At 43.2% G+C, this 24,839-nt stretch overlaps 1 protein-coding gene across 7 annotated transcripts in view; it reads left to right on the top strand.

The window, feature by feature from the left end:
• SLC35F4 (solute carrier family 35 member F4) overlaps positions 1-24,839 on the top strand; it is a 448,534-nt gene that overhangs the window by 235,116 nt on the left and 188,579 nt on the right. The window contains exon 1 of one of the 7 annotated variants that reach the window (XM_073609423.1): positions 8,198-8,455. The exons of 4 other annotated variants lie outside the window; for them this stretch is intronic. In XM_073609423.1, coding sequence (XP_073465524.1) covers positions 8,380-8,455 — 76 coding nt within the window. In that variant the 5' untranslated portion in view covers positions 8,198-8,379. Of the gene's footprint in view, positions 1-8,197; positions 8,456-24,839 lie in introns of those variants that run through there. 2 more of the 7 variants (XM_073609425.1, XM_073609427.1) reach the window with 2 other exon arrangements.

Below are 24,839 nucleotides of genomic sequence, written 5' to 3'. Positions count from 1 at the left end.
GCCGCGGAACGCAGCATTTGCAATTATGGACTGGCTGGGAACAGCAGTCGTCCTATTACGGTGTGCTAGGCCGTCGGGGAGAGGTACCGAGTATCTCTGGCCTGGTAAAGAACTCTGGTAATATCTTTCAAAAGACGGTGTGGCTACCAAATTCACTGCGCCACCGGGGAGAGGTAATTGCATGCCTCTGGCTTATTGATTTGCTATAGCAACACCATTCAAGTACAACTAGCAAACTGGGATTATTCAGAGTGGTCCCTTTTTGTAATACTGGAAGTGAAGCAACAGGAATCTAACAGTTTTGCAGTAGAGGATTTGTACAAGAGGAGTGATAGTCTACAGGAGTGAGTGCAGAGGAAGAGGAGCAATAGTCTGCATTGGAGATATGCAGGGGAAACAGACTGTGAATGTAATGCCCCGTACACATGGTCGGACTTTGTTCGGACATTCCGATAAAGAAAATCCTAGGATTTTTTCCGATGTTGGCTCAAACTTGTCTTGCATACACACGGTCACACAAAGTTGTCGGAAAATCCGATCGTTCTAAACGCGGTGGTGTAAAACAAGTACGTTAGGACTATAAACGGGGCAGTGGCCAATAGCTTTCATCTCTTTATTTATTCTGAGCATGCGTGGCACTTTGTCCGTCGGATTTGTGTACACACGATCGGAATTTCCGACAACGGATTTTGTTGTCGGAAAATTTTATAGCCTACTCTCAAACTTTGTGTGTCGGAAAATCCAATGGAAAATGTGTGATGGAGCCTACACACGGTCGGAATTTCCGACAACAAGGTCCTATCACACATTTTCCGTTGGAAAATCCGACCGTGTGTACGGGGCATTAGAAGTGCATCATTTTCAGGGCTAAGGCTGTTAATCAATGTTCTACAAATGTGATGACAATTCATTAAGTCCTATGGGCATCTCATATCTTCCTTTACCCCAACCAAGTTGTATCCCGCAATGAACGCAACAAAACTACACAAATGACTGCTCATTGTCTTAAATAATGGGGGTCTGGCAGCAGGGTGATTGGTGGATTGTTTGTCAGGAGTGCTCGTCACCATGGCTACACATGCCACTTCTTAGAGTGTCAGGAAGATACCCCTGCATTTATAATCACACCTTAGGACACTTTAATCCAGTCACCATTAAATATGTAGGTGTTGATTTCCAAGGATAGAATGCGATTTGTGAAGGCTGTGGTGACATCCTGGTGACGTAACTCCATTGTTGTTGTTGAGAAGCCTGCATAGGTGCTACTTCCTTGATTTACATAGTTTAAGTTATAAAATTGCTGTCAAAACAATGGGGCAGAGATGTTATAATGGCATTATATGTGGAATAAAGGGATGGTTGTTCCATTTTGATGTACATGGTCTCTTTTATGCCTCTTGTGAACCAGTTGTTGTCCATGTCCAAAAATGTGCACCTCACTAGAATGTCTCTTTTCTTTAACCATTTGGCGTCTGCGCTATAGCCGAGTGACGGCCACAGCGCGGACATGAATTTCCGAGAGGCCGTCATATGACAGCCTCCAGGCGTGCGCAGCGCGCGCTCTGATCACGAGCCACTGCGGCCCCGAGTAAGGGGCTGTTCCCGGCCCCTTACCACAAGATCAGCTGTCAGCCAATGACAGCTGATCACATGATGTAAATAAGAGGTTGGTAATAGTTTTTTTCTCCTCACGCTGACAGCGTGAGGAGAAAAAAAAGCTGATCACCGGCTTATGTGCAAGGGACATCGGTCCCGAAGAGGAAGAGGCAATTCTGCCTCATCTGTGCCCCCAATACCCCCTGCCAGTGCCACCTGCCATTGCCACCTGCCAGTGCCCACAGTGCCCACCAGTGCCACCTATCAATGCCCATGAGTGCCACCTATCAATGCCCACTAGTGCCACCTATCAATGCCTACCAGTGGTGCCAATCAGTGCCACCTAGCAGTGCTGCCTATCAGTGTAACCAAACAGTGCCAATCAGTGCCCATTATTGCCACCCATCAGTGCCCATCACTGCCACCCATCAGTGCCTATCACTGCCACCTATCGGTGTCCATCAGTGCCACCTCATCAGCGTACATCAATGAAGGAGAAAAATTACCTGTTTGCAAAATTTTATAACAAAATATTAAAAAATATAAAATTGTTTTTCAAAAATTGTCTTTTTTAATTTTTTTAACAAAAAATAAAAACCGCAGAGGTGATCAATACCACCAAAAGAAAGCTCTATTTGTGGGAAAAAAAATAATAAAAATTTCATTTGGGTACAGTGTTGTATGACCGCGCAATTGTCATTCAAAGTGCATCAGTGCTGAAAGCTGAAAATTGGTCTGGGCAGTAGGGGGGTTTAAGTGCCCAGTAAGCAAGTGGTTAAGCTGTAGGAAAACTGCAGAATTCTGGCCTGTAGAATTTGTCCTCCTATGTTGAGCCATTCATTTATTGAGAGGTTATTTTGTTTCTCCAATATACAGGTCTTTTCATTCTTCAATTCACTGCACTGCATAAACCAAGTTAGTTAGTTTGCTCGTGTTTGGATGTTGGGTCTTTAAGATGTACAAGCTTCTGTCTTATGCCCTGTACACACGATAGGATTTTCCGACAACAAAATCCATGTTTTTTTTTCCGACGGATGTTGGCTCAAACTTGTCTTGCATACACACGGTCACACAAATCTTGTTGGAAATTCCGAACGTCAAGAACGCGGTGACGCACAACACAAACGACGAGCCGAGAAAAATGAAGTTCAATAGCCAGTGCGGCTCTTCTGCTTGATTCTGAGCATGCGTGGAACTTTGTGTGTCGGAATTGTGTACACACGATCGGAATTTACAACAACAGATTTTGTTGTCGGAAAATTTGAGATCCAGATCTCAAATTTTGTGTGATGGAAATTCCGATGGAAAATGTCCGATGGAGACTACACACGACTCCCATAGAACATTTTCCGTTGGAAAATCCTATCGTGTGTACGGGGCATAAGTGTACTGCTGGGCGTGAAGGACACAGAGATGTGATGTTGGTTAATATCCTTCAATGACAAACAGGATGACTAGATTGCTCCCTGTGTTCTGCTTCGCTTCTCACCTATGTTTGATGGTCCGTAGTTTTTACTTGACCTGGAAGATCTAATAAAGGCCTATTCTGGGTAGCCACAAACTTTCAAGGTACTACTGACAAGTTCTTTGTCTTTGGACTCACTGACTGTTGTTACCATCTCAGCCTAATGCAGTATTTTGCCAGACTGCTCTCTTTTTATAATATTCAACCTTTACAGAAAACGAACATTCTCTTTTGCCCCTTTTGCATGGAACAAATGCACCAAGGTTTTACTTGGCAAATTTCTTTTTTTGTAATGCACCTCTAAATCTCTATATCAGCAGTTCTAAAAGTCCAAATATGGGCAATTGTGTTGATGGAAATAATTCCCATTTGAAGGCTATGTGATCGACCACTTATAATTACAGGTGCCCATACTGTTTTGTTAATTAATTTGGTGACCTCCAGGCAGTTTTCTAGACAGTGAGTTAGGAATGTGAGATTGGCAGCAATCAGCATTTTATTGAACTGGTAATATCCCTTTACCAGTTTGGCTGGAAGTGGTTCACAAGACAATAGCTATCCTGCAAGAGAAGAAGATCCCCTAAACCAAAAACAGGGCACCATAAAGTTCCTGTCCAAATTTCACATTTCTGAAAGCGTAGAACTTCAGCTTAAATCAACGGTTAACTAAACCCCCCCCCCAAAACCCGCTCCCATGGCCACCATTAGTTATAAAAACATATTCTTTTTTTCTGGAGCCTTTTCTTTTCTGGCCGTAGATGGTACTTCTTCCTTGACTGAGCAATGCTTATGTAATGAGGTAATGATGCTACCACAGGGTTGGGTCTATAACTGCCTAGGCTCACATGAAGTGGGATTAATTACACTGGCCATTATTAAACCTAGGTCTGAAGGCATCTAATAGCAGGAAAGAAGTACTGTGGGGTACAGCTCAGGACTGATGGTAATATTGCAGAAAAAGCTGCAGTACAAAAAAAACATGCTTGGCAACAGTTTAAAAAAACAAAAAGAAAATGGAGTTCTGCTTTAAAGCCCATCCCCACATATATTTTCGATAGCCCCTCTGTATTAAAAAGAAATTGCACAGCCCTACTCACCATCTCCATGTCCCCGCACCGCCTCCTTGTCCTCCTCTGTCTGGGATTGCAAGTATCTTCCAGATTAAATGTTGCGAGCATCATAACTGACTTCCTGTGAGCCCAGGGCATCATGGCTTCTAAGGGGTTGTTAGTGATTTCTTGAGCAGTGGTGAATTGATCTCCTACCTACACACTGACTACCAATGTAAGAGAGCAAGTTTCCACTGACTATGGGGAAGGGAGAGGGGCGGATTACCCACCTGAAGTTGGCCTTTCAATGTGCTGTAAAATGTTACTAAACCCCGGACCCTGCATTCACTATATCTGGTCTCCCACAGTATACAGAACATGGAAATGCAATAGTTTTAGTTAAAGCGGGGTTCCACCCAAATTTTGAACAATATCTGTATGTATTCTCTTCCTTGCCTAGATGCTGACATGCCATTTAAAAAAATTTAAATCGCTGTAATTACCTTTTATTTTTCTATTCTTCTTTGCACTTCCTGGTTCTCCTCCCATGGGAGTTTCTAGCCTCTCCCAGACTCCTGGGAGCTAGTCTCAGGCTTCCCAGGATGCCACTGAGCATGTGCGGGAACGAGCGGTGAATGCTGGGAGCACAGCATTCACCACATCCAGGAAATAAATGCTTGTGGGCTTCAAATGCCCACAATGAAGATGGAAACCGCCTGCAGTGAATAATATAAGTTATTCTTTCCGACGAAATCTGACACAGGCAGACATATTACACACAATATGTGAGTATGTAATGCTGAGAAGAAAAGTTTGTGAATTAACTCAAAAAAAAAAAAAAAGATAGATAGGTGGACCCCCGCTTTAATATAAACTGCTAAATACCTTTACTCATCAGCAGTTAGAGCAGTCTTGTGACTTCTATCAGTGTCTGGTAAAAACTTGTAGGAGGAGTTTTCATTCTCCTCTGACTGCCCTATAAGGCTGCAGGACCCGTGACCCTCCGTCTGGACAGTGCTGATTGGCCCTGTGCTGATCACATGCAGTCTCCCAAGAAAAAAAAACTCTAGCAATACACACATAACCGAGCATGTGCAGCTTGTCCCCTGACTATGTAAATATCAGGTTATTTTTTGGAGATGATGATGATCAGAGAAGACAGGATCGAACAGCTTTTTTACACAATGCAGAGGATTAACAGTGAGTATAACAAGCATTCTTTACTGCATAAGCAGACTGATTTTACTGTTTTGGGTTTAGTAACACTTTAAGGGAATGAATAATGGCCCATCATTTGTGTCAGTGTAAGAAATAGTGCCCCATCATTAGTGTCAGTGGTAGGAATAATTCTTCGTCAATAATGTCAGTGAAAGGAATAATGTTCCATCATTGGTGTCAGTGTAAGGAATAGTGCCCTATCATTGGTGCTAATGGAAGGAATAGTGTCCCATCATTAATGTCAGTGAAAGGAATAATGCTCCATCATTGGTGTCAGTGCAAGGAATAGTGCCACGTCATTGGTGTCAGTGCAAGGAATAGTGCCCCATCATTACTGCCAGTGAAAGGAATAATGCTCCATCATTGGTGTCAGTGCAAGGAATAGTGCCACATCATTGGTGTCAGTGCAAGGAATAGTGCCCCATCATTGGTGTCAGTGCAAGGAATAGTGCCCCATCATTAATGTCAGTGAAAGGAATAATGCTCCATTATTGGTGTCAGTGTAAGGAATAGTGCCCATCATTAGCCGCTTAAGGACTGCCCCAGGTACATTTACTGCGGCAGGGCGGCCCTTGAGCGGAAAATCACATACCCCTTCAGGGTCTGGTGCGCGAACGCGTGCTGCTTGAGACCCGCGGTGATTGGACACAGTGGGAACCTGGCGATCGTTTGTAGAGAGGCAGAACGGTGGTATGCCGATGTAAACAAGGCAGATCACCGTTCTGCCCCAAAAAGTGTCATTTAGTGTCAGATTCGTCTGCCGCAATGTCGCAGTCCCACTAAAAATTGCAGATCGCCGCCATTACTAGTAAAAACAATTAAAAAAATTAAAAGTCCATAAATATATCCCATAGTTTGTAGATGCTATAACTTTTGTGCAAACCAATCTATATACGCTTTTGGGATTTTTTTTACCAAAAACCTGTAGCAGAATACATATTGGCCTAAATTGATGAAGAGATTTGATTTTTTACATTTTTTTTATTGGATGTGTTTTATAGCAGAAAGTAAAAAAATATTGTTTTTTTTTTTCAAAATTGTCAGTCTTTTTTTTGTTTATAGCGCAAAAAATAAAAACCGCAGAGGTGATCAAATACCACCAAAAGAAAGCTCTATTTGTGGGAGGGAAAAAAAGGAGATTTTATTTGGGTACAGTGTTGCACGACCGCGCAACTGTCAGTTAAAGCAACACAGTGCAGTAGTGCAAAAAATGGCCTGGTCATGAAGGGAGTAAAAACTTCCGGAGCTGAAGTGGTTAATGTCAGTGGAAGGAATAATGCTTCATCAGTGTTGTCAGTGGAAGGAATAGTGCCCATCATTGGTGTCAGTGGAAGGAATAGTGCCCATCATTGGTGTCAGTGGAAGGAATAGTGCCCATAATTGGTGTCAATGGAAGTAATACTACCCATCATTGGTGTCAGTGGAAGGAATAGTGCCCATCATTGGTGTCAGTGGAAGGAATAGTGCCCATAATTGGTGTCAGTGGAAGGAATAGTGCCCATCATTGGTGTCAGTGGAAGGAATAGGGCCCATCATTGGTGTCAATGGAAGTAATACTGCCCATCAATGGTGTCATTGGGAGGAATAGTGCCCATCATTGATGTCAGAGGGAGGAATAGTGCCCATCATTGATGTCAGAGGGAGGAATAGTGCCCATCATTGATGTCAGAGGGAGGAATAGTGCCCATCATTGGTGTCAGTGGAAGGAATAGTGCCCATCATTGGTGTCAGTGGAAGGAATAGGGCCCATCATTGGTGTCAATGGAAGTAATACTGCCCATCAATGGTGTCATTGGGAGGAATAGTGCCCATCATTGATGTCAGAGGGAGGAATAGTGCCCATCATTGATGTCATTGGGAGGAATAGTGCCCATCATTGATGTCAGAGGGAGGAATAGTGCCCATCATTGGTGTCAGTGGAAGGAATAGTGCCCATCATTGGTGTCAGTGGAAGGAATAGTGCCCATCATTGGTGTCAGTGGGAGGAATAGTGCCCATCATTGGTGTCAGTGGGAGGAATAGTGCCCATCATTGGTGTCAATGGAAGGAATAGTGCCCATCATTGGTGTCAGTGGAAGGAATAGTGCCCATCATTGGTGTCAGTGGGAGGAATAGTGCCCATCATTGGTGTCAATGGAAGGAATAGTGCCCATCAATGGTGTCAGTGGAAGGAATAGTGCCCATCATTGGTGTCAGTGGAAGGAATAGTGCCCATTATTGGTGTCAGTGGGAGGAATAGTGCCCATCATTGGTGTCAGTGGAAGGAATAGGGCCCATCATTGGTGTCAGTGGGAGGAATAGTGCCCCATTATTGGTGTCAGTGGGAGGAATAGTGCCCCATCATTGGTGTCAGTGGGAGGAATAGTGCCCAGAGGGTCAGATAAAAACAAGCAAAGATCCACACCTGGCCCCCAGGCCATAGTTTGGTTAAGAACAAGGAAGAAAGGTGACTGGCAGGATCAGACAGCAACTTCAGATGAAAGAAATACATGAAAATGATAGAAACTATGATTTATAAAATACACGTACAGTATGTGAACACACATAGAGGAAAAAAATATTTAGGGGACATACACTTTAAATTAGTGACAGGGTCTCTTTAGTGTGAAGCAGGCTTAATAAAGGAAGTTTATTGCACAATGCAGAGATTGGAATATTTAATCCCCCCCCCCCCCCCCCATCATGTTCCCCCAATATCTCTGTATCGTTTTACAATCTCCCCATATTCTGTACAAAATAAAGAAGAATCCCCCTCGGGGTTGATCTCTAGGATTTGGGGAGGTGGGATTGTTCCATCTCTTGCACAGTCACCGCTGAGCCCAACAATGGAAGGCCGGTAAGTGCTGCTGGCAGAGGTCGGGGATTGTTTGAATGTGTTGCAAATGGTTTCCCGGGGCAACAGCAAATCAGGAGCTCGGGCTCAGTGATGCCTCTTCCAAAAGCGACAGGCAGGTAGGATGAGAGCTCAGAGCTCGGAGCCGGGGAGAGGAGAGGAGAGCGGTGGAGAGGAGGGATGAGTGGCGGAGTGTGAGCAACACACAGGAGGACAGAATGAAGAAACACTCGGCGAAGGTGGCCCCGGTCTCGTCCTTCAGTGTCTCCGAACTACACGCCGCGATCATAGACGGTAAGTACCATCGCCGGGCTCGTCTCCTTCCAATCACTGCAGAGACCTCCAACTTCTCCGCGCAAGTTCATTACCGGAGACATCAATGTGATCCTTCTTCTCCAGGGTGATCGGGGGGCTGGAGCTGTGTGTGGGGGCTCATCGTATCCTCCATAATTGATATTTACTAAATACAGAGTATTCTACAGCTGTCAGTACAAGGCGAGGATCTGACATATTATTCAATATGCAGAGAAGTCTGTCTGTGTGTCTGTCTGTCCGGGGATCTGTGTGCACGTGGTATGCATGTTAGAGTGACTGTATATATCTATAGGTGTCTGTCTAGATATAAAGGATATATATCTATATATTTAAATATAGATATCTAGATATATATATACACAGATATCTATATATATATCCAGAAGAGATGTGTTATATCATATTACTTTTTATTATGATTACTACATACATACTTGTTACTTATTACAATTACTGTCTATAGTTCTATCTATCTATCTATCTATCTATCTATCTATCTATCTATCTATCTATCATCTATCTATCTATCTATCTATCTATCTATCTATCTATCTATCTATCTATCTATCTATCTATCATCTATCTATCTATCTTTCTTTCTATCAATATAGGATATCTGCATATCAGTAAGAGCTGTTTAGCAATATATTACTTTTACAATTACTGCAATTGTCACTTATTGCAATTACTATCTATAGTTCTATATGTTGTAGATAAATATGTAATTACATATCAAGAACAGATACTTTACAATACAATTGGTACTTATTGCAACCACTCTATTATTCTATCTACTAATAAATCTAGGAAATATACATATGTACTTACATATCAAGAACGGTCAGTTTCAATACAATTGGTATGTAATACAACTACTATCTATCTATCTATCTATCTATCTATCTATCTATCTATCTATCTATCTATCTATCTATCTATCTATCTATCCATTTTATATATCTATCTACTATCAATACAGGATTATACATATCAAAAATATCTGTTTTACAATATGTTACTTTTACTATTAGTACAGTTGTTATCTCTTACAAATACTATCTATATATGTACTGTATATCAATACACACACACACAGTATATATATGGTCTTTATACTGTATAAATTTATATATATATATATATATATATATATATATATACACACACACTGTATATACACGCACGGTATATATAGGATCTATATGCTGTATAAATATATATTGTATATACACATACATATCCATAACAATAACACACTAAATATATGTTAATAACAAATATATAATTTAATTGCTACTTTAAAAACAGAGAACTGTATGCCCTTCGTGTAGTAGTTTCGTATTGCTGGAACTTTGACAGATGTTACCTGTGCCTATACCTTATTACCGCAGACCCATATGTGCCAACATGCAAGATGGAGAGACGTTTTGGGCTTACAAGACCGACAAGAGTTTGTCTGTTTATAGGAGGCATAGGAAGTTTTCTGTAGATAAAAGTGGACTGGCATTGGCTGCAGTCATGGGCAGATAAGTGCTGGGTCCAGAGACTTGTGCTTACTGCAGTCTGCCTTTACCTTTCCACTAGCAGCATATAATAGGCACTAAGAGAACTGATAATGGATCTCATGGTCACAGTTAGCCGGTGTTGTTAGCAAGGGATGTGCTGGGGTACAGGCTGCAGTGTGTAGTCTTTGTTGCAGGCAAGGGATGCTGTTTAGCTCTAAGATCGCCTTGTCAGGCTAGGATGCGCCGATCCTGCAGCACTAACTGCTCTGGCAATATTCAAGTCTTGTCTGTGGTGACAACAAACTTGACGTCAGCCCTATGGCTTGGAGAGGGGGAGAGAAGGGGGGATATAGCGACTGTTAAACTGTAGCATTAATACATGGCTGTCCGGATAACCTTGTCAGCAGCACTTCATAGGATGCGCAGAAAATAAAATGCGGAATATCTTTCGCATGGGAATTTTATTGCAAGCCTCTGCTGTACAAGTGTGACAACTGGAGGAAAGAGAACTGCAGCTGATATGTCTACAAACCAATCAGGACATGAGGAATCAGATGCCATGGGAAAAAGCTGTACATTTGCTCCAGTTTTAAATCAGAAATGTTAAAAGGAACCAGTGCTGAGAAAGATGTGAAGGCTGCCATTGCTGAAAATGCTAGACAGCTGGCTGCCTTTGGCTTCCATACTTTCTGAGTCACAGATCAGGAATAAACATGCAGGAAGTGGAGACTGAGAGATGTCAGAACCCCAAATCTGCATGGTTGTTCTGGGTCAGTGACTCCAAGTGTATCGCTACCCCGAAGGAGCTGTTTTTGTTTATTCATTCCGTTACTCTGCCTCTCAACCCTAATAACAGCCTCAGCCCCCTCTGGCACACCTGGCAGTAGTGTAAGTGCAATGACCAATGAGAAACACACACGTTATGATAAAACACAGACATTTTACTGCAATATTTCTGTGGAAGAATAACAGACAGTAACAGTGTATATTCAAACAATCAACTGGAGAGCAATAACTGAGATCAAGAGCAATATAGCTCTCAATCCCATATTCAAGCTGCTTTCAGGGGATTCCAAACCTGAGAATGTCCCCAAGAGCAGAGGCACACTTAAATGGCAAATAAAGCACAGTATGACACTTTAAATCACATTGGTTACTTTAACTCAGTTTGGCTCTATGAGTCCAGGCAGGAGGAAAGCAGAAGAATGACTCCCTTTGTGTCAGGCCTCTCTTTCCTGTCCCCTGACACCACAGGCCCAACTTCAAACACTTTACTCAAATCAACAGGTAATGGCTTAACGTCCTAGATAAGCTGTCCCACACACCCACTGCATATGCAGAGCCCTGAATATGTGTGTGCGGATCCGTATGGCGCTAGTAGCTCCAGTCCTTTTGAAGAAAAGATAAAACTTTGTGTCTTCAGCTAGCCACTTTCAGTGGTGCATTTAAACTCCTGGATAGCAGGGCCAATCAACACAACTGGGCCAGATTATCAAGTGAAGCAGGCAGGATCTTTCTCAGCAAGGTGAAAGGACAATGATGTCTGTATACAGTGTCCCCAGAAATGGATGGCCTTATCCTTTATCCCTGTGGCACTACAAGTGTAAGCAAGATGACTACCAGCAACACCCAATCCTGCAGTCAAGACCTAAATGAACGCCCTGGAACAGGCAGGCTCTCCTGGCGACCCGACTGGTCACCTCACACTGAAACGCTTCACTGTCGGTGCAGGATGTGCACCTGGGATCCTCCACTCTCAGGCTGGATGTCCCAACTGGCGGAGGCCTGAATTGAGTGGTGAAATCATCTGAGAGATCTCTTCCTCTGCCTCGTGCTGACTGAATTCTTCTCAGAGAATCAAAATGTAGTTTCTCCTTTCCTGCCAGCAGAGCATGCTGGGATTAGGGGATTAGTAGTCCTGCCTCTTTAAAAGTCAGTAAGGCCGCTATGTGCTGAGACTTCATATTCCAGAGTCCTTTGAAGCTGCTTCCTGCAGCTTAGTACAGTCCCTCTGATAGGCTGCTGTAAATGTGCCTTTAATTGGCTCCTCTTTTGCCAATAGGAGCACATGGGAAGAAAGCAGAGAGTGGGCAGATGCCTGCGTTAATGAGGAGAAGGAGGGGGGAAAAGTCCCCTGCAGACAGGCACACTCTCCCCCTCTCAGGCTGGAAAGCCTGTGTATATTGCGATGGCCAGCTTGGCAGGGTCGCAGGTGACAGAGTGAGGCACCCGCTACACACTCCCCCACCAAAGAACCTTTGCTTCTTCAAAGGAGGTAGATTCTGTGACCTGTTACATGCTTTGTATATACACGTGGAGGAAAAGCGGGTTAGTGTACACAGGAAAACACAGGAAGTTTGCAGAACCTGGCAGAGGAACCTCTCACCAATGAGCATAGGAAGGAAGGTTGTCCTGCCTACAAGCCACCTTAATTGGAATGGCCCAGCTAGATGTGCCAGGGGGTGAGTTAAGTTTGCCTTTCACCAAATCTGTGGTGAGAAGGTCAAAGATAACTTCTTCAGTGCTCTCGCCCAACACATCACAAGTCGGTCTCTTGAGAGGATGCCTAACTCTTCGCTTTCTCTGTTCCACTGGCTCAGGCATGGTAGGCTCACTAACCTCTTCTTACTGCTTAACTACCTCTGCCTCCTGCAGATTAGTTTCTTCCACTTCTGTTATGCGTCCTTCTTCATCCACTGTGGAAGAGGGAGACACTTCTGGCCCTCCTTCTGGCAGTGAGGGTAAGGGATCACATCTGGGAACAACAGGGGCTAACAGCCACTTCACCAGATCTGTGTTGGTCCCTATGATTAGCGGACTTCCTGTGGACCGTGCCAACCGAGAACACACAATAGCCAGTGTGTCAAAGTTCTGAGGCTTCCCAGCCCTCAATGGGTCACACGACAACTTGAGCTGCAGATATCCATCACAGGGGTAATCATCCATTTGAATCCCTGGATCTCCATATCTTCCAACTTTTGCAGGGGTATGTACGATAAATGCCTCTTGTAAGAGCCTCTGGTCAATAAGGCCATCTGAGCATTGGAGTCGAGGATGGCTCTTGTGTAGATTCCTTCCAACAAAATAGGCACTACAGACAAAGGGCCTACTAACTTGGCAGAAGGTTTGGTGGAAGCATTTGGAATATCAGGCTTGCTTGCCTGGACTTGTACTTCTCTTCTCTTGTGGTGTTGAGAAATCTGTTTCCGTTGACATCTTGGAGGCTGGTAGGCATTCCTCACTGAGACAGCATGAACTGCAGGTGTTCTCCATTGTTCCCTTGTGGATTCAGTGAAAGTTCTCCCTGAAGGCCAGGGTCTTCTCTCCATCCTTGGGTCACTTCTCTGAGGTCCACGTCAGTCTTCTGTACTTTTCGGTGAGCTAAGACATACTCGCTGGTAGTGACCTACATCCCCACAGTTTAGACAGACATCTTGATTCGTTGGCCTCTTGCCGGACTCAATAGGCGAGTCCAGGAGTACCTTCTGCCCCGTCACACCCTTGTCGGCCAACTCAGTACATGTTGCTGCCAACCGGTTCATCACTTCCATCATCTGGGATACCTGCATTTTCAGTGCTGCTATCTCAGACTTGAGATCCAATGGTTCAGTCATCATCTCTATCAGCTGTGACACCTGAGTCTTGAGAAGTTCGACCTCAGAGTTGTCACCAGCTGCATAGGCCACTCTGACTCCAACAACCGATTCAGACTTTTAACTCTTCTTCTTGTTCTCCAGAATGGCCTCTTCTTCCCGCACAATCTTGATCAGATCTGGATACTTCAGGATGCCACCATCTTGCCTGGTTTTCAGCAGGATGGTGATGGGGTCCAAAGGCTGGGCACCCAGCAAGACTTGCTGTGAATGGACCTCATCTACTTTCCAGGGATCCAAACCCTTCAGTAGGATTTGATGCAATATCTTATCCAAACGCCTCACATAGTCAGATAACTTTTCCCCTGCATTCTGGTAAGTATGCTCAAACTGGTACATGAGGTCAGAAGTCTTTTCAGTGCACCCAAACACATCCTGCAGAATGTTCAGGTAGTCTTGAACGACTCAATCTTTCTTACTGAGCTTCAGATTAAGGATAGCTTCTGAGGCAGAGCCCCTTAGACTCTCTATAATTCTCTGCTTCTTGTGAGTCTCAGAAATGTCCCATTCATCCAGGGCTTGCATGGCCTGGTCCAGCCACTCTTCAAAGTTGTCCTCCCCTGTAGGCACTGGATGTCTCCAAAGGAAGGTCCTGAATTTCTGATACCCACTTTCAGAGTACATTGGAGTATCCCTCTGGCACTTTGCCACAAAGTCTCCCAAGGCAATGAAGAACTCTGGTCCAATCGTGGCCAGGGATGCCGTGGAAGGGACTTCTTCTTTCATGGCTTCAGCTTGACTAGAACTTGCTGGAGACATGTCTGGTGTACTTGGCTATTAAACGAGACTCAGTCTTGTCAGCCAACTGCACGCTGGTTTCTTGGAAAGGGTCTGGAATTCCTAGCTTCCACTCTAGTAGTGCATAGCTGTGAGAGGTCTTTTGGTCTGATCTGACAGCAATCAACCACGCCTTTTGGTCTGGAATCAATGTCTGCACCTCCTGATTAATGACAATGAAAAGCTGTTGCCCAGAGGATGCAATCAGGTACTAAGCCGCTGATTTAAAACACTGATGCAAATTTTAGGATTAATATGATTGCTACAAGAAAACTGGTTGGTAGCTGTGAGTAATAATTCCACCTTTTCAAAAATCACCTTTGAGTTTAATTTGTCTATGAAAGAATACAGGATGAACTGGATCAGTTACTGAGAAGTCCCTATTTTCCTTTGCTGTTAAAGAGTTAAAACCTGCCTGTGTGAACGGCTTAAAAGGTATGAAAATGTAACAGGTATAATGTAAAAATTAGAATTATTAAGACTGTACCTAGGCTGTTGTGTCCCCTACACCATATCAGACTGTCGTACCTCCTGCCCTTTATAGGACTGAAGAGCCCAGCTTAACTTATCTTACTGTTGCACCCCCTGCACCATATCAGATTGCTGCACCCCCTGCACCTTATGAGATTGCGGCACCCCCGTTTCTTATTAGACTGGTGCTTCCTGTGCACATCATCAGGCTGTGGCACCCGAAGTGCCTTATCGGACTGTTGCACCCCTTACACTTTATCGGGCTGTTGCACCACCTGCATCTTATGAGACAGCTGCACCCCAACAGACTATTGCATCCCCTGCACCTTAACAGACTATTGCACCCCCTGCATCTTATGAGACAGCTGCACCCCAACAGACTAATGCATCCCCTGCACCTTAACAGACTGTTGCATCCCCTGCATCTTATTAGATCACTGCACCCCCTGCACCTTAGCAGACTGTTATACCCTCTATACCTTGTCAGACTGTTGCAATCCCTACAGCTTATCAGACTGTTGCACACCCTGCACCTCACTGTTGCATTCCCTGTATCGTATCAGACTGTTGCGCCTCTTACACCTTATCAGACCGTTGCACCCCCTGCATTTTATGAGACCGCTGCACCGTAGCAGACTGATGCACTCCCTGCACTTTATCAGACTGCTGCAGACTGTTCCATCATCTCTGTGACAGTCAGCAAAGTCTCCTTAAGCATAGGTTCATGTATGGTTTGGAAATATTTCTTGCTGGAGACCACAGCAATTAAGGAGTTGAGCACTGCAGGAGCACTGCAATCTGCAATGTTTAGGAAATGGTGTGTGTTTGTGTGTGTGTATATATATATATATATATATATATATATATATATATATATATATATATATATGTATATTCTATACTCTGGCTTCAAGTCTGCTGTAGTTTGTGCGTCTGTTCTATGTTTGGATGTTGTCTAGCAGGCTTTCAGTAATTGACAATAAAAACTAAATACTGAGGTGCACTTTTTCTTGCTTGTATATTATGCTGCTTTTATACATTTCTAGATGAGCCTCTATTTAACCTAAAGAGAAACATTAAACTAAAAGCAAGACATGAAAAAACTCTTAAACCAGTCCGCTAATGGTCATAAAAAACATATCATTTAGCTTGTGAGTCAGCTTAAGCAGAGCTCAGTATAATGCGGATGTCTACAGAAATTATAGCAGGAAAATGTTGTCCTTATAAAAAACTGCTGCCAGCTATAGTATTTCATTCTAAAGCACAAAACACAACTAGTAGTGTAGCAAAGTCCCTATTTACTCACCATGCTCAGATGCAGGCACAGTCCCATTTAACAAGATTTCTCAGAAGTCCTTGAGGTGGTTGTAGCCATATTAATGCACTTGCAAACAAAAACAATTATGTTCTGTCCATGATACTTTTTTATTTGCACTAACATCCAAATTTTCAGGACAAGCTTTTGGGGTGTACTCCCTTCTTCAATGTCCAAGCAATACTGTGTTCTGGAAATTTTATAGAAAGGCAACTCCTATCCTCATATCGATTAGTGGTTCCAAATCAATAATAACTCCTGCAGTAGGGAACAGTTATTTTGGAAAGATGCTGAATGTAACTTCTTGTGTCTGTTCCCTACTGCAGTAGTTATTATTCATTTGGAACCACCAATCGATATGAGGATAGGAGTTGCCTGTGACAGGAGTCACTTTGGGCGGAGGGCTTGTGGAACCCAGCTTACCTTACAGAGCTCTGGAAGCTCCTTGTCCAGCTCCCCTGGCCCCTCATATGTGTAAGGCACCCTGTGTCTATTAGGGGCACAGGGTAAATGAGAACCCCAGTCGGGTCTGCACTAATCAGACTCATCGTACAACCACATCGGACTCAGCATTTCCTTTTACCCCCGTTATCCTGGGTTCTATATGTGTGGTGTGTGGAAAGAATAAGGGGGCTCTTTCACTTGGGACAGTAACATGTCTGAACAGTATCCCTCAAGAAATATATGAAGATAAATTCCACCTTTCGTCTGAGACCATTGCTAGATAGTTTGAGGTGGGGTGGGGGTTGTTATGTGTTTGTTAAGTGTCTGTATACCATTGTTCTATTGTTTCTGTCTGCCTTGGGAGCAAAGTATTATGGGCTGTATATGTGCACATATGTACACATATGTGTATGTGGATTAGATGCTAGAGGCGGAGGGAGATTTCTCCAGCAGCCCCTCCCAAAGATGGTCTACTGTTGGAAAGTTGAATACACCTGTGTGTCATGTTACTGGAGGAGGTAATGTGGGCTAAGGGACCTTGGATTGTGCTGGACCGGGCAAGGTAATCTTATACTGTGGACATACTCTTGAGTACTGGGGTCCGTCACATTGCCTATCTATAAAATTTCCAGAACAACTGCTTGAACCTTGAAGAAGGGGTTACACCCCAAAAGCTTGTCCTGAAAATGTGGATTTTAGTGTAAATGAAAAAAGTTATACGGACAGTACTCAATTGTTTTTGTTCACAGGTCCATGAGTTCCTGAACTCCGCGGAGGCGTGTAAATTCCTCAGCTTCCCTCCCTCAGGAGCCCAGAGAGGCCACACCTGATGAGACAGAGGAAGCTGGGTAAGTGATCTCCAGCCAAGTGGATCGAAATTCCTGTTGAACCTGCCAAATTACAATCTATATATGGCTGTTCCTGTTCATGAGAAGTCGCTCTATTGACTTGTAAGGGGTTGTTGGTATGTTTTCACTCTATCAGCGCATGCAACCAATAAGCTGCAGCACTGATCAGTGTATTCTGATGCACACAGTGGATGTGTGGCTGGAGAAATTGGTTCATTTTTTTTTTGCTCAACTGACTTCTTCAGAAGACTTTGTGGGGAGGGCAGATTAAACTGTGGGGAACCCTTTCCTGATTGCTATGACAGTACTGCAGTTCCAGTGGTGTGGTCCTTTGTCCTTGGATCCTTTCAGCTGTTCACCTGTGTTACCAGAGCTACCCTGGACTTCAGTGAGAGGGACACTGTTTATGAAGATAACTGCAAGTAGCTATTTGTATTTTGAACTGTTTTCCTAAATGAGTGACTCCCAGCTAGACTCTCTGCTGTTATAGAGCCTTTTAGAGACTATGCTGTGCAACCATGTTACCCTTATTGAGTCGCAGAGACATTGCTGTGAAGAGTCCATGTTTGTGTAGCTTTTATAACCTGATGTTCATTATTCAGCAGTGCATGCACACTTTTTGCCATTGTGAGCCTGGTGTGCATTATTGATTCTATTTTAACTTTTCAACCATTCAGTAAACTGCACGTTACAGTTTCTCCCCGAGAGTCTGATCATTCGACTGATTGCTTATTCTGTTAAAGTAAGAATATGCACCAACTGAGTACTTAGATTTGTTTTTAGTTCATTGTTGCATATGCATAATCATTTTCCTGTATTCCTTCTAAATGCGAATATTTTAGCATATAACAGATTTGAGTGAATCTCTGTATGTGTGATCAGATATACACCTGTTGGAAACATAAAACTTTACTTTAGTGGCTTCAAATGGAGCCACGTTAATAAACAGTCTTTAGCTGGCTGCCCTGAATCATGGTGTGCTAATAAGCATTACATTTTCCAGTAGTGATGAACTTATGGGGGTGAATGGGAACTGGTACAGAGTCATAGTGCTATATGTCCATTATTTGGTTGAGCACCTTTGGCCTACTACAGTATATCTATGATGAATGACCTTATTCGGTGAAAATGAACACGCAGAATATGTAGGTCAGCATTCCACACTGCCAGGAAAGTTGTGACTCATTAATTATAGCAACTAGAGATATATTTGATTTACTAAAACTGAACAGTGCAAGATCTGGTGAAGCTTTGTATAGAAACCAATCAGCTTCCAGGTTTTATTGCCAAAGCTTAATTGAACAAGCTGAAGTTAGAAGCTGATTGGCTATACCACACACAGTTTTAGTTAATCCCCCCAACAGAGTACCCAGCATGTGGTGAAATTGTGTTCATGCACCATTTGCTTCCTGCATTGTAGTTCTGGAGCCTGTTTATAGTAGAACTAAACCAGGTTGCTAAAATCCCATATAATATATAATATAATAAGGATGTTAATGGAATGTCAAAAGTGTTTTTTATTTTTATTTAATTCTCAAGCTTTCATAAAAAAATGGGTGATCTTGCCAAAAAGGTCCTTGTTCGGATACATCTTGTAATAGAGTGATCTCATGATTGTGCCTCTGCATTGGGGGCCATGGTGGAGACTACAAGTAGCCATGCAGACACACACTGCGTAGGCATGGTATACTGTTGTCACTATCAGTAAACCAGTCCAGAACACTGATGAGCAACTGATGCTGGCATGATTGCATGTAGTTAGAAAGAGGCTGAAAGAAGCTGGAGAAGATCAGCAGCACTGAGATGCAAAAAAGGATGGGAAAAATTGTATTTTGTGAAAAAAAGAAAAAAGGGTTATGGTATTAACATGCATTTTAGGCCATTTATACTGGATATAAGTTAGGTTGAGTGAAATTTACTGTCACAAAATTATATATCTCTGCATGTATTTGTGTCTTTTGCAGCCTAGGCAACTGTTTTAAAATGTAAACCTTGTTCAATCAAGAGCAAGTCGAGTTGTAATTACATTAAAATGGAACTATACCCATTTCTAATCCAGCATGGTGATTTCCCAGAGCTCCCTCACTGTCTGCTGACATCTTTGGCCAGTTTTGCACTGGGTTCCAATCTTTGACAGTTTTGATTGGCTAGGCAGATGCCGAAATTGTACACTAAGCTGCATTTTTTTTTTAAATCAAAGTTCCACTTTAAATCCAGGTTGACAAGTGGGTCTTCAGGACTTATCTTCCTATAAACTCCTTGCCTGACTTGTACAGAGAGAACACAGTAGTCACACCTGGATACATTTGACTATATTAACCTTATGGGCTTTCAGTAGAAGACAAACTTTGCAAAGAATATCAAATAGTGAGCCAAATATCGATCAAGTCTCAGCAGTGTCTGTACTTTAAATATAACAGCTCATTTGTCTAATTTATTAGCTTTTTTAAAACTATTTTTAGACATTAGGTGTAAGAATCCATAGCCCACTCCTGCCTCAGGGATGTCACGAAAACATTTCTACCTTGCTGTGCCACTAACAGAGTGAAGACTCCATCATTTCAATTTCAAAGCCTTGCTCTGGAAAGGGACAACTGGATTCTTAAAATAATCTCTAGTGTTGAATAATTCCCATTTCCCATTACATTGAGAAATATGGTATTTAAAAATCAAAGTTGCGTTGTAGGTGCGGTAAATTGTCAGGGGCAGGCTATGCATTTTAAAGAGCACCTGTCAGTTTGTGGTTGTCAAAAAAGCATGTAAAGTGAAGAATTGGCTCATACAGTCTGTGTTGCTTTAAAGCAGTGGTCTCCATTATTTTAAATACAAGGCCCATATTGTATATTTTACAAATAATCGTGGGCTGAAAAAACAACATTTTTTAAAATGAATGATAAATAAGTGAATAAACACACTCCAAGGAATAGCTTCACTATCGTATCAGAGCCCCCTTTTCATATCAGAAGTTTCCCTATCACATTAGAGCCCCCCTCCATCACAGTCCCCATTTCACATCAGATTTCCCTTTCAAATCAGAAGCCCCCATCACTTCAGAGTACCCTTTCATTTGGAAGTTCTCTATGACATCAGAAGCCCCTCATCATATCCGAGTTGCTGCGGTCCAGGTAAAATCTTGTAGAGGACCAGATGTGGCCATTAGACCATAGTTTTGAGACCCCTGCTCAAAACAACCAGTCAGATTTATTCTTTAAAGTGTAGCGCCTGCTGGCTCCCAGAGGCATGATGGTAACCCCCAAAGACTGAGTGGGCCAACATTTCACCTCAGGGTGTAGATTACTTAGGCAATAGTGGGATGTGAACAGATGGGCACCAGTCACTTTTAAAGAGAAGTATGGGATTTTTTTAAAATCATAACTAACCAGGTGGATGCAGCATTGGTCAGATGCTGTATCTGTTCCCTGCCAGCTGTGAGGCTGAGAACCGAATGATCAAACACCGCTGATCACTCGGTTCTTAGAGCTCCCTCAGCAGAGAGGTGGTGACTATCAGTCACTGGCTCTCTGCTCTGCCCCCCACACTCACTGGAGCACTGGGCTGTGGAGGGGTGGGAGAGGCTGTCTCAGGCTCTCAGCGGCTCGCTGAGAGGCTGAGCCGGGTGCTAGTCCAGGCATGTGGGCGGATCCCAACCATATGGTTGCGATCTTTCCCAGGCCTGGACAGGCTCTGTGATGTCTGCTGAAAACGGGTCACAGGAGTGCAGAAAGATCTGCACTCCTGTGATCCACAGAAGTACAGCCAAACAAGCTTTAAGATACAGTCCAAAAGTAGCTTATTTCCCTGTTACTGGCCTGCAGACTCAATAGCACAACAAGAAGAAACACCAGTACAGAAAAAGAGCCTTTAAGCGAATCCTAGCAATCTACCTTCTTAGTAGCAGCTGTCTCCATTAGCAACCAAATCTTTCCAAGTTGCAGCAACAGTAATTTTGATGATTCCTTCTTGATGCTTTCCCAGGTTCTCCACAAGTTCCTCACCCAGGACCTCATGTGGCAGAGTGGCCTCTGGAACTTCATCTCAGACATCATCCATTCCTCTCCTGTCCTCCCTGTGGCTCCCAGACCACAGAGCCTCAAGCACCAGGACTGGACAGGCAGACTTCTTCTGTTTCAAGCACATGTACAGGCTTCAGGCCTAATCACTCAGCTGCTCTGCACACACCCACCCCAGACCAGAGCCTGGGGGGAAGAGAGAGATCACCTGGCCCTCTCCAGATATTTATACCCCCCAGCATGCACCAGTGGCCATAAACCTCCTACTGATTGGCTAGGGTAAGCATGAATATTCAGTCAGTTTTACTGTAGTTTCCCATACTAATACCAGAGATGATAGTGCCAGCTAATGTCAGGAGGGAGAAACCACAGCCCCACTAAATTTAGGGGAAACCCCAAATGAACCAGTAGACTATGAGTCAGTGAAAAATGATAAGGAACCATCAACTCACTATTGTATATGCGCTGCACCATCAAGTTGATGTGCGTAACAGGTGCAGTATCCCTCAAGATGCAGGCTCACCAAATATGGTGCGGTCTCTGGGGCTTAAAATTCTAACAAATATAGAGCAGGGGGAAAGAAGACCCCCTTGAGAAAGGAAGTCACAGGTGGACTAAGCTGCTTATCAAGGGAATTTTATAATTGCACAATTAATGAAAACAAGAATACAAAAACTAGGTACCCACCACCAACACCTAGACTAATATTAAAATAAGAAAACGTCTATATAAAAGCAGCTGCGTCATGTATACATCAAGCACACACAAGGATCCTTGAAAAACCCACGTGATTGGGTGAAACATGTCGGCAAAGACACCATGGCAGTGACGCGATATACGTCATGGATGACGCACCGCGTCACGTCAGCGCAAGCGCACCACACACTATGAGGATAGTGGGAGCTATCTCCAGCTGAGATATAAGGACGGTGTGCCGAGACTTCACAATGCTTCACAACGCTACATCACTACAGCGGTATCAGCAGATGTATACTGTGGAACTCCCTGGACGTCTGCATGGCAATCGAGCACCCTGCATTACAGGATCTACATTACAGGATCTGTGCAGTGCAAGATCCCCTTATAGATGGCATCTTATGAAGATACCTGGGACATCTGCCAGCTATTAGACACTCTTGTTCACAACGCTTGGTTGAGCGGACCATTGGTCCTGTGATTGTCTACATCTTTGCACAATACTTCTGTCCTGACCTGCATATGAGCTTTACCCACTGTCCTAGTTACTTTACACTGGGTTACCCTTGCTTATACAGCTTGTCCTAAAGCTGAAAACCTGAACGAATTACTGACTGCTTGTGGCTATATGCCACCCTCTATACAGTGTTTATCACCAGTGGAATAAGAGTCAAGTAAGCTAACCCAATGGTATCGCTCTTTATAGAGTCTACTTTTCAAGTGTGTGGATTCCCAATATAATACCCCTTTATGCCCAGCTGGGGGCTTGATGGTTAATAGTGATGGGATATGCACATCTAGTGATAGTGCTAGTCACCAGGACTAGAAACTGCCTATTTACTTGGGTGTACATGGTGTGTGTGCTTGATGTATACGTGACACAGCTGCTTTTATATAGACAAGGTTGTCTTATTTTAATATTAGTCTAGGTGTTGGTGGTGGGTACCTAGTTTTTGTATTCTTGTTTTCAATAATTGTGCAATAATAAAATTCGCTTGATAAGCAGCTTGGTCCGCCCATGACTTCCTTTCTCAGGGGGGTCTTCTTTCCCCCTGTTCTATTTTTGTTAGACTATAAATCAGCTAGGTTGTCTAGCACTAGTCAGAACTAAATTTTATTAGTAGCCCCTCTTTAGGACAGGGTGGCTGCACAGCATACCTACACCACCCAAAAAATGTTATATCTTGCAATTTACCAGTCAATAGGTGTGGTGGCTGCATTTGTTTCATTTTTTCCTTTATTTTCACCTGGGGATCTGAGCAATAATACACTTTGTACACTCACTTACCTACTGTATCTACGGAAGAACAGAAAAGCCACAATCACGGCAGGTGTTGCCAGAGCCACGGAGAAGGGGGGGACGGACCTTGGTTTGTGCACTGGTGGAACAGGAAGGGGCCATCCCCAAACTGTTCCCACAAATTTGGGAGCATGAAATTGTCCAAAATGTCTTGGTCTGCTGACGACTTAAGAGTTCCCTTCACTGGAACTAAGAGGTCAAGCCCAACCCCTGAAAAACACCTACCCTAAAGCCTTGGAGAGAGTAGGGTGCAGAATTAGTTGCCAATCAAGCTCCTCTACATGCACTGATGAAGACAGCTGCGTCAGCATAGTTAATTAATTATCAGTGTGTTGATGCCCCTTTTTAGTCCAATTAGCAGCCCGCAAGTGGGGGGAAGTGACACCACTGTATTCCTTTATTTTTGCAGAGAAAATGGTATTCTCGCTTTGGTTGTGCTGCCTGGTAGGAATGTATGAATTTCAAGGGGCAGGAGAAGAATACAAATCTTCAGCAGATAATACAGTTCACATATGTGTACAGAGTGACGTGTTTTTAGTTGTTAGCCTGGAGTTCAGCTTTAAAGCATAATTCCACTTTTGCACTCAAGTTTGAGAAAATCCCGCTCTATGTTTGTTATGTGTTTCCATTCATGCAGAATATAAAAAAAAAAAAAAAAATATATATATATATATATATATATATATATATATATATATATACATAGTTGTATGCAAAAGTTTAGGAACCCCTGACAATTTCCATGATTGACATTTATAAATATTTGGGTGTTTGGATCAGCAATTTCAAGTTGCTCTATCAAATAACTGAAGAACACAGTAATATTTCAGTAGTGAAATGAGGTTTATTGGATTAACAGAAAATGCACAATATGCATCAAAACAAAATTAGACAGGTGCATAAATTTGGGCACCCTTGTCATTTTGAATACCTGTAACTACTTAGCATTGATTAATTGGAACACACAATTGGTTTGGTGAGCTCATTAAGCCTTGAACTTCATAGGTTCATCCAATCATGAGAAAAGGTATTTAAGGTGGACAATTGCAAGTTGTTGTTCTCTTTGACTCTCCTCTGAAGAGTGGCAACATGGGGGGGCCTCAAAACAACTCCCAAATGACCTGAAAACAAAGATTGTTCTACATTATGGTTTAGGGGAAGGCTACAAAAAGTTATCGTAGAGATATAAGCTGTCAGTGTCCACTGTGAGGAACATAGTGAGGAAATGGAAGATCACAGGCACAGTTCTTGTTAAGGCCAGAAGTGGCAGGCCACATAAAATATTGGAGAGGCAAAAGCGAAGGATGGTGAAAACGGTCAAAAACAGCCCACAGACCACCTCCA

The sequence above is a fragment of the Aquarana catesbeiana genome, linkage group LG13 (genome assembly GCF_042186555.1).
Source record: "Aquarana catesbeiana isolate 2022-GZ linkage group LG13, ASM4218655v1, whole genome shotgun sequence".
Taxonomy (NCBI): Eukaryota; Metazoa; Chordata; class Amphibia; order Anura; family Ranidae; genus Aquarana; species Aquarana catesbeiana.
The sequence above is the reverse complement of the archived record's forward strand: the minus strand, read 5'-3'. Positions and strand labels throughout refer to the sequence as shown.